The 11,034-nt window shown below is 38.6% G+C and overlaps 1 protein-coding gene across 1 annotated transcript in view; it reads left to right on the top strand.

The window, feature by feature from the left end:
- RSBN1L (round spermatid basic protein 1 like) overlaps window positions 1-11,034 on the top strand; it is a 30,015-nt gene that overhangs the window by 18,615 nt on the left and 366 nt on the right. Inside the window, exons 3-6 of the mRNA XM_017745947.1 lie at window positions 4,981-5,118; window positions 5,317-5,459; window positions 5,992-6,159; window positions 10,882-10,992. Coding sequence (XP_017601436.1) covers window positions 4,981-5,118; window positions 5,317-5,459; window positions 5,992-6,159; window positions 10,882-10,992 — 560 coding nt within the window. The remainder of the gene's footprint in view (window positions 1-4,980; window positions 5,119-5,316; window positions 5,460-5,991; window positions 6,160-10,881; window positions 10,993-11,034) is intronic.

The following is an 11,034-nucleotide window of genomic DNA, read 5'->3' as shown; positions in this document are numbered from 1 at the left end:
GGGGTTGCGGCGGGTGGAGCAGGCCCATCCGCTCCGGGATGGCCGTGGCCCGGCCCGGCCTGGCCCGAGCAGGGCCTGGGCTGGGCCCGCTGGCCCCCACACGGGGCCCGCAGCCACCTGTCCCAGCACTGGAAACGAGAGAGAGCTTGGGGAGGAGTTTGTCTACTCTTAAATGTGGATCACAGAGGCAGTCACAATTTTAAGTGGCTTAGAGAATTGTCCATATTCAAACTGGCCAACTGATAGGTTCTGTCAGGTCAGGTCACAGAGGAAGCTGTAAGCACCCCTTTGCAAGAGCATCACTTCTGCGACTATGCTTTGCTAACCCATGACGTAATGTCTTTGGGTTTTTTTGTTGGTCTTTGTTGGACTTTATGGGTTTCTTGAAATTATTTTGGGTTCAGTTGGTGGATAATATTTTTGTTTGTTGTTGGCTATTTTTTTTCTCTTCAAAACCTCCTTGGTTTTAAAGGTGAAAAATTGAAATAAATTTAAACCTTTAAATTAATTACAGAGTCTCAACTGAAAAAAACCCCAAAACCCTCCACCCAAACCCCACAACAGCCCACACCCTACTGTATCAAAAATAGGAATTCAGTTGTTACTTGCCCCAGTTTACATTTTTTAAATTCCTCTCTTGAAAGGCATAGTCTCTCTGGATTGTTCCTTCCACTTTGTGACTTATTCAAACACAAAATGGAAACGTCTTTAACATATAGTGTCTAAAATGTTTCCATTTGTAGGATGATAATGCTCAAATATATTTTTGGTTATTTTTATATATGTATGTATGTATTTTCACATTTAGTCTTCAGATTCTTGTTAGACACCAAGACATTTCTGTCAAAATATTTGCTATTGCATTAAAAAAATCAGTTGAGGCCATGTGAGTCACAGAAGCAGATAATTCTCAAGTTTTACTAATTGTGGATTCAGTGGTGGTTTTACTGTTACATTTTTCCATTACTGTGATGCAAGAGAGTAACAATCTCCTTTTGTGAGTTTTTAGGTGACATACTTCAAATGTAAGCTACATGAGAAGAAAGAAGCTAGGATGTTGTTTATTATTTTATGTTTCTCTTTTACTTGTCTGTAGTATTATACTGCATGTACTTGGTGATTTGTGTGTATATTCATTCCTGACCATGTGCTAGAAGAGCAGCGTGTCCTTGACTCCTCCTTTTATTAGGGATTTAAATTGTTCCAGTTTTGAGCAAGTCTGTAAAATTCTAAAAACCTAGTCACACTGTAACCTGTGAAATTACATCCATGAAGATTACTTTATAGAAGGTATACATATAAAACACTTCATATATAAAATACTTCATTAGAGGTCAGTGCATTATTTAATCTAGAATTTGATGAGTAAGTACTGGTTTTAGTACATCAATATTGTTTTTGTGAGTTTAGAAATACATAGAGGAATCTATTTCTCTTCCTATGAACAAACCAGCCAAAGGATACTGACAGTAAAAGGAAGGGAAAATGTTGCTTTTGTCTAACATGCCATAGGTTATATTTATTTGGTTGTTGTCTTTATTGGGATTAGTTTTATGTTTCTCAACAGTCAAACATCAGTGGGATGTTTTGGTGTTTTCACACTGTTACTTAGTAGCACTCTAAGTTGAAGTGAGTGAAAATTAGCTAGTTCTCCCCACTAAGAATGATCTCACCTTTTTGTGAGTGCTTGTCTAAGTCTTTAACCTGATCTAAGGTAGTGTAGTTTAAGCATCAACCTCTGCTCTAAGACTAGAGCTTAGGATGCTACAACCCAGTTCAGAGAAGAGATGTGATGGGAATTGCTTTTCACTGCCCACAGCTGCTTCATCTTTCAACCTCTCTCTTGTTCTTTCTGGCCAGGCATTAGTATTTATGGCCTATGTCTTTATTTAATTTTTATTATTTTCTAAAACAGAGAAATTTTTTAGGTGATTCCTGGATTAAATTCAGATCAGTTCCCTAGGCTTGCTCCCTGTCCATCTTCAGAGGACCTAATGCTATCAGGAAGGAAGGGAAAAGAGAGAGCGAATCTTCCCCTTTGATCACCAGCATGGATTTACTTCCTGTTTATACTGGGTCTGGACAAGTTAATTTTCTTTGTGGACTGTGTTTTGGATTTGTGACTAAAACTGTTGGTAACACTCTGGTGTTTTGGCTATTGCTGAGCATCAATGGCAGAGTGTCAAGGTTTCCAGGACCCCCCTGATGAGTAGGCTGAGGTGGGCAAGAAGCAGTGAGGGGACATGGTTGGGACAGCTGGTCCCAATTGACTGCAGGGATATTCTGTGCCATGTAACATCATGCTCAGCAAAAAATCCTGAGGTTGGCTGGAAGTTGCCTATTGCTTGAGGACTGCTGGGGCCTCAGTCTGCTTGTGGGGGTTGGTGAGTGGTGGAAAACACTACTTGGTGGTTTTTCTTCTTCAGTGTCCTCTAAATAAACTGTGTTCATCTGGACCCATACATTTCCTTGCCTTTCCTGTTCTCTCCCGTGTCTCACCATTGTGGGTGGTGAGTGAGCAGGCGCTTTAAGATCAGTATCTGCTGCCTGGGGTTAAGCCACCACAGAGTTCTTAATCACTCAAAACATTTCATTCTGTATTTGCAATTATGTGATTCTGAATATGGTCCCAGAAGAAACCACTCATCATTTGTAACTTTGGCATTATTTTAGCATTCATGTTGGTATTTCTTCTCCTAAGCTGGATCTTGAGAAACAATTGTACTGCCTCGTGATCAAGGGGAGGTTGGTTGACCAGGGGCTGAAAGGGGTTGGACAAACAGTGCTTGAAAAAGTTGTGTTCATTTTTCAGTTTTAACTTTCAGTGGCATGGTCTGTTTTTGGGAACAGATGAAAAATTTCTTAATTGATCCTTCTTAATGCAAGTATTATTCTGCGGCTAAATACTTTGCTGACTTTATGCTTCGTTACCAACACCTAGTGGTATATAAGCCAAATGGGTGGGTTGATCCAGCTGGAAGCTTCACAGCTTTTCCAAGCTTTAAGTTAGTATTTTTAGGAGAATTTTTAGAGTTTTTACTTGGAGTAGTTTCACAACCAGTTTATCATATGCTGTATGAATCATAAAATGATTTAGGATGAAAAAGATCTTCAAGACCTGTCTAAGAGTCCAACTGTTAACCCAGTCTTGCCAAATCCATCACTAAACCTTGTCCTTAAATTCCATATCTACTGGTCTTTTAATTGCCCCCAGGAATGGTGACTCAGTCATTTCCCTGGGTAGCTTGTTCCAGTGCTTGAGAATGTTTTTGGTGAAGAAATTTTTTAGTATCTAATCTAAACCTCGCTTGGCACAACTTCAGGCCATTTTCTCTTGTCTTCCCACTTGTTACTTGGGAGAGTGGTAGTAGGTAGGAGAAGGAAGCATGGAAGAAGGCAGAAAAATGGTTCTCTTTAATCAGGGATGTAGATGAAAACAGCATCTTAATATCCTGGGCTGGAGTAGTGGAATACTAAGCTACTTATGTCAGTGGAAGAAACATCCTTTTGCAGGTTAGGCTTTTAATAAAGTGTCACAGATTTGTGGGTGTCCGTAGCTTCAGAAAGGGGTTTTAGGGTTCTTCCTTGCTCATTGCTGTAGTTGTACAAGCTCCTGATGCTTTGTGCCAGTGCAGATATAGCTGAGCACTGAGCTGATGCAGATTCAGCAAAAACGAATGTTTTCTGATATTTTATCACAAAATCACCAGCTGTCTCTGCAAAAAGCCCTGCAGGAATGTATGACTAAGGATTTGAGGAATAGCAGAATATTACTGGACTGTTCTTTTCAGTGTGTCTGTGATGGCTTGCTGTAGCATTAGCTAAGACACTTTGTAAATCCTACTTTTAGCCATTCCGCTGTTTGCTGGGAGGAATGAGTGATGATCTGAACAGTGTTTGGTTCTGCATTTCTGGAAAGATCTGGTTACATCAGTTGAGTTTCTCAGAAGGGCACAGTGTTGTTCCATGTTTTCTTTTCAGGAACTGCTGTTAATTGTCCTCTGCACTGCCATAACTACTAGGAATGTTGATGGTCTGGGTGAGGACCGTAGCTAAGCAGTATTTCATTAACTGTTTTCCTTGCACTTTCTTGCTTTGGATGCAGAATGTCTAGAGGTGCCATACAGGAGCCTTACTTGGTGTGTTCAGTAATCCATTTGCTCTTTCGTCTGTTCTGATTTCTTCACCATTCATCTCATAATGCCACTGTGTCTTTCAGCCTGTTAAATAGGAAATCAAAGCTTAAGTGGACATGATCCTCATCAATCTCATGCCTGAGTATTTTGGTGATCTATCACAACAGATCAGATTGTTGAAAAAAAACTTAATATGTGTTTCTGTTCAAATTTTACAGTAAAAGATTTCTCATGAGAGGTGAATGTTACAGCCCTTAAAGTCTGAAGGGAGCACAAGATGTGCTAATACAGCACAGCAAAAATGAAGGAGTGACTATCATTGTCTTGCTTTTTGTACAAGCTCTTTATGAGCCTTGTGTTCACTGTTGTAATTTGCTCCAATTAATGTGCTCGCAGAGAGGCCGTACTGGAGAGGATGATTAGCAGAGGAAGTGTTAAGAGTTAAATTACTTGTAACTCAGAGTTCTGCCTGTTGCAGGGAAAAGGTAGAAATTCATCTAGACTTGAGTAATCCAGGTAAGAATCCTTACTGACTAGTTACTGAGCAGAACATGCGTTGATATTTTTTTACAATTGCTGGTTTGGAATGTTATTTTCTTGAAAGGCAATAAATAGTTACTCCAGTTTACCTTCAGGTGTTAAAATATAAATTGTCATGGATGTTTAATAAGATCTTCTGTCTTTGAGTTTGTAGTAATTGACTTCATAAGTACACTTAAGTACACTGAAGACAAAAGGACTAATGTCAGAAAGCATAAGCGTAGAGATTAAAGGTGTTCATTGAATGTAGATTTTGCACAGTAGAGGACTTGGTATAATTTTTGTTGTCATATTCTACTTGTAGGTAAAAAGAACATACTCTCATGGTACGTATAGAGCTGGCCCAATGAGACAGATCAGCCTGGTTGGAGCAGTTGATGAGGAAGTGGGGGATTACTTCCCTGAATTCCTTGATATGTTGGAAGAATCACCCTTCTTAAAAGTAAGGACAGAAGGGAATGGGCTGGGAGAAGGGGGACAACATGCTGTGTAGTGCTGTTATAATAAAGTGAGAGTATGTGATACTTGTTTAGATAATTGAGTGTTCTAATAAATATTTTCATCGTGAGAGATAAAGGCTGCTTTTAACAAGTTTATTAAAGTAACTCACTTCAAAATTGTGGCTTGTATTTCCCATTAGTGTACACTGCCATGGGGAACACTTTCTAGTTTAAAATTAGAGAGTCGTAAAGACAGTGATGATGGTCCCATTATGTGGGTACGTCCAGGAGAACAGATGATCCCTGTGGCTGACATGCCAAAGTCACCTTTCAAAAGGAAGAGGTAAGTTGAATTGTTTTAATTGGTAAATGTCTGGCTAGTATTTTTTTCTTTACAAATTCATTTTATCCCAAATCTTTTACTGTTTGGTACTGTATGTTAATATAAATTTCTGTAAATCTTCATCTCCAAATACACTTTTTTGTTGTTTTGTTATGTAAGAATCCAGAATTTTTTTGTTTTAATTTTTACTGTGTAGCCAAGTAAGGTGCTGGTCCTTTTTGGAGCTTTAGTAGAAATTTAAGGTGAAAGCTTCAGGAAAATGTGTACACACATGCAATTACTGATTGCATGAGTGCCATGAGACTGGAATTGATATCCCTGTTGTTACATGTGAGTGGATGTTATGACCTCTGGGGATTTTTTTGCATAGCTCATTACGTTTTTATTTTACCTAAATTTTACTGTTTTCCTGCTTGACTGTTTGACTCCTGCTCTCATTGAAGGGATTGTTCATCACAGTCCTATTGGCTATGGTGGAAATTAGATAATTCAGAGAAATTTCTATATCACTGTTACTGTTTTTCTTATGCAGAACTACCAATGAAATAAAAAACTTGCAGTACCTACCTCGAACCAGTGAACCCCGTGAAATGCTATTTGAAGACCGGACCCGAGCCCACGCAGATCACATAGGACAAGGTTTTGAGCGACAGACCACAGCTGCTGTGGGAGTGTTGAAGGCTGTGCACTGTGGGGAGTGGTAGGTGTTGATTGGCTTCACCTAGATGTCTGAAAAATGTTTGCCTGAATTGCTATTTATAATTGGGAGGGAGTGCAGAATAGGTTAATCTAGGATTAAAGATTTAATGAAGACTTCATAGTCTGGCTGAGCATTAGATGTTTGTCTGCCCTCTGCTAGCTCACATATGGTTTTGCTGTGTGGTTGAAACCAAAAGGTACCTTGCAGTGACAGTTCAATAGCTATAATTGAGTTGCTGTAACTGAGGTCATGTTAGATGTAGAAACACTTCACACTTTGTTTTGGTTAAAGTGGTGCATAGAGACTGAGCTGTTAATGCTGCACAGGTGCACATGGAGACCTTCTGGCAGTTCTTTGTGTTGTCTGGACATGAGCAGAATTCTTATGCTTCTGCTTCCCAAGTCATGGCTGTTACAACCCTGCTTTATCTATGGGAGCTCACCTAGGAAGATTCCTGTTAGAAGTTGTGTGATATTTTTTGGTGTCTGTCTTTGGAATTCCCATATGAGACTCTGGAAATGAAATGTGCCTCATTTGAAGCTTGTTTACATGTTAACCAAATAAAAAGCCCATAAACAGATGGGCTTCCTGGTCCAGATCTAAGAGGCATTTTTCAGGATCTTCAGATCTTGGAGAATGACCTTAGGTTTGGAGGAGGTTACCTTTGCATATGTAAACACTATAAATACCTTTTGTTCGTTGTGTCTGTCTAGCTATTAGAAGAGTGAATTCCCTTTGGATGAAATTGTGTGAATTTGTGTTACAGTGCATGAGTTCATTGACACAGAAAGTAGAATCGTTGTTGGGGAAGAACTGGACTGTTCAGATGATAATGTGTTTGTCTCTTGGGCTCTGAGGTTTTCAGTTTCCTTCCTCTTCAGGTCGATGACAGTGGGAGCCTTCAACTTCCTGCTTGCTTTGACTGAGATGCTGGGGTGAATTAAGACTGAGCAGGGGTAGCAGGACAAGAACTGAGATAACTGTGTAGGTCTGAGTATTTTAGATTACACTTCGCACATTTGAGAGAGGGACTAGCAAAGGAAGTAAAGAAACCAAACAAAACCCCACTCCCTGAACTTGGATGTCTGTGGAGATTAAGAATTTAAATTGATAGTAATTTAAGTGTGTGGGAGCTTCCCATTCTCATCCTATAGCTTTATAGCATATTTGAAAGTACTTCAGTTTGGAGAATAAAAAAGAAATACCAGCATTTCACTTCAGCATAAAGATGGAAAATGTTCTTTTAATTCAGTATAAAAAATTTGTGACTGATATATGGAGAGTAGTAAAATGTACAACACAAGCAACACAATAGAAGTTATGTATTTCAGGCTTGATTTGGCCTAAATGATAATTCCTGCTTTCCCTTTCCACTTCTGTGTAATTTTGAAAAGCTACTTCAGTATACTTACATGATGAGAACTAATCAGGGCTTATGATAATGAAGCATTATTGATTAATGTAGCACATTAAAATAATTTCAGGTATTAGTTTTGCTGTAATAGGCAATCTGTGAGTGGATTTATTTTAAAGGAAACAACATGAACGGAAGTTTTGAAAAATCTAGTTCTGATTTTTGTTCAGTTTTGGTTTTTTTTTTAAATCTGTTAGAGTAGTTGAACAAACCTGAAAAGCTGGAGATACTCTGGGGTGATTAAGGCACTATGGCAGTAAAAATGAACATGTTCTAGTGATGAGATAATGTATATAAAAATAATGCTTTCTGTGAGGAGAAAATAAAGGAATTCCTGGGCTGATGAACTAAATCCATAAAAATGGATTGAGTGTGCAAAAAAAGTTTTATAAGTTGCTGTAGATTTAAAGAAAGTGGGATTTATTTCCTACTTGGTAGGGATGAATATTAATGCTAGGTGGGATAAATGGTGTCTTTCAGAACAGACAGGAACAGAACTGTTGAAAGGCAAAAGGCAGTTTTTATGGTGCTAGAGGACAGAAATGGAAACTAAACGTAGTATTTTGAAGAAGAAGAAAAAATTTTTTCCCTTTCCCAAGTGTGACAGGATCTTGATTTGAGGTATTTTGTAAAATTACTGTATTATGATATTCTTTTTAGCATTTTGAGTATTTACAATTTACAGAAGAACTCTGACTATTGCTAGCAAACATTTTAAGGATTGCACTGAAATCTGATAAATGCAGGTGTGATCATGCTGATTACTTAATGCCATTTTCATAGGTGATAACAAGTGAGCTTTAGAACTTCCAAAATGCCTGTGAAACTTTAAATTATGGAAGTTTAGAAGATTTTTACGTGGGAAATTTGGGTGGGTTTTTACAGGGACAGCAAAAGGCACTTTGTAGCATTGTTGTTGGCAAAATGAAACCTGTGCTTCAGCAAGCAGCTTTCAAGCTTGTGTTGTAGAGACTGAAGTTGTGCTTCTCTGTATGATCATAGGAATTTGTTATATATTGCCAGAGTTTATGCATTAGGCCAGAAATATTAATGGTAAAACCTCTAGTCTTGAATCTGTTTTGAAAAGTTACAGCAAAAAGAATCCAGTCATTTTGGAGAAGGAGGTTAAGGGGAAGAAATACTGCCAAAACCAGTTCTAGCAGTTCTCTAGTAGAGGCTTAAATGGGTTTTTCTGAAGTTATCTTACATTCTGTTTTCATTTAATATCTTTCTGGTCATTAACTGAACTTCTGTGCTACAGTTTTGCTTGGGGGTGGGTACATGATATCCTCTAAATTAAAGGTTTTGCAAAATAATTACCTCAAAGTTGTGCTAAAGATAGTCTGCAAATGCAGAATTTAAAATTATCTGACAATATTTTTTCTCATTTGTTTGCAAAAGGAATGTTGTGTTTTGTGATAGAATTGCAGCACAGAGTTGGTGATGCATCCTCTAGGACAGATATATATGGACTGAGACTAGGAATGACAATGCATAAACCGCAACAGACACTGCTGGGAAAACACATTGATTTGGATTGATGTTCTCTTAGTGTGCGAAATACTCTTTCAACTGATTTTAAGTCTTAACTTCATTTACAAATAGTGGTGACTCCAAATGCAAATTCATATTTTAAAAATAAATACCTGCATTATAAAAGGTAGATTAATGTAGTTAATGTTTTTTAAGACTGATTAGAAGTATTTCTGAAGCTTTTTGCTTTCAGTGTTTAAATTCTCTTTGGGAGTATATAGATAAAAATATAGAGACACATTTTAATCTTTGTAAAATTGAAAGTAAAATATGTGGTCTGAAAATTCTTCCTAGCATACTTTCAGTAGTTGATCTGGGATTTTTTTTTTCTCCTGAAAATAGCCTCAGACTGGTTTTTTTTTGCTTTATTGAGGTCATGACCTAAATGAAATAAACATGTCTCCTGTGTTTAAAAAGCCTGAATGAACTGTACATCACTTCCTAGAACAGTAATAACAGGACATATATATCTGTATATATAAAGGTGATCATCTTGTTTTTAAAAAAGAGCACTTGAACATCTATTAGCTTCTGAAATGTATCAGCTCTGCTGCATCAGCTGCTCCCCAGGCCCCCTAGGTCTGACTTGTGCCCTGGTTTTGGAGGGGTGACAGTGGGTGAGGGATGTACTGGAGGGGTGGCAGGAGCCAGCCCAGCCCTGCAGGTGGGAGAGGCAGGAGGACAGCAGTGGATTGTGGTTCTGATCCCTTGTTTCCATCCCTGGATGGATGGGCAGTGCCTGGATGCACAGCCTGTGCCCTATGCAGGCCAGGGAGGAGGTGCTGCACTCTGTCAGCCCCGGGGGACTCCAGAGGAGGAGGGAAGGAAATCATCAAATAGCTTCTTTCTGGCCGAGCAACTGTCCTTGCAAAACTGCTCCAATGTGAGCTTTATCCTTTATAAATGAAATCTTTGTATCATCACATTTAAATTTTAAAAAATCCTTTTAAAATGCAAACATCCCTGAAAAGCAAATATGTGGAGGTTGTTTTTTGTATGTGTTTTCAGTGGGGAACAGAGTTTGGCCTTTAGATCAGAAAGTGATAAGGATTGTATCTGCTTTTACCTTTTGTTAGCTGATTCTAGATAATGTCTCCAGAGGAACTTATAGATGGTGTACATTTCTTTGGGAGAGATGCTTTGGAGCTAGAGATGCTTCTCCTAACAATTTGGAGACAAAGCCTAATTCAGACTTACTCTTGTGTAGCTCTCTCTAGTGAGCATAAATAGGGATGTATTTTTAAGGGATATTTTGTGGAGGATGCCAGTATTGGCTGTTTACTGGCATTGTGGCAGCTTAATGTAGGTTCAGCTTTTATTCCTAACTCTGAACAAGGTGTTTGAGGCTGAGATGCTGAGCAGTTGTTGCCCAAGTGCTCCCAGTCAGACTGCTGTGTGCTCAGGTACCTGATGGGTGCATCATGTTGGAGTGCTGACAGAGTAAACCCAGTGTATTTGGGGCAGCTGTCTTTCAGCATCAAGGCAGACTAGAGGTCAGCTAAAAATAGGAATGAAAAATAGTGTATTTTGTTGGCCTTTTAATGCTGCCTTTACGTCCGCTTATAAAGAAATTGTAGTTAATTTGTTTAACCAGTTTAATGAGGTTGTGTTTTAGAATTAACCATTTTGGTCAATGTTTTTCTTTAAAAATGTAGGTTGTGCTAGAGTTGAGTTTAAGTTAAATAATTTGCTCTATGTTTGCTTGCAGACTTTTTGTTATCTTCTGTAGCATGTTAGTTTCAGCCTCTGACTGTGCATTTCTTACTCTTCTGTAGGTCTGAGCAGCCTCGTATAACCAAAGATGTAATTTGTTTTCATGCTGAGGACTTCTTGGAGGTAGTTCAGCGAATGCAGTTAGACTTGCATGAGCCTCCACTCTCACAGGTAAGCATGCTAAGAACTAATGGTCAGTGTCCTCTGAGTACTAA

This window comes from Corvus brachyrhynchos, unplaced genomic scaffold (assembly GCF_000691975.1).
Source record: "Corvus brachyrhynchos isolate BGI_N302 unplaced genomic scaffold, ASM69197v1 scaffold239, whole genome shotgun sequence".
In the NCBI taxonomy this organism is placed as follows: domain Eukaryota; kingdom Metazoa; phylum Chordata; class Aves; order Passeriformes; family Corvidae; genus Corvus; species Corvus brachyrhynchos.
This window is presented reverse-complemented; position numbering and strand designations above follow the sequence as displayed.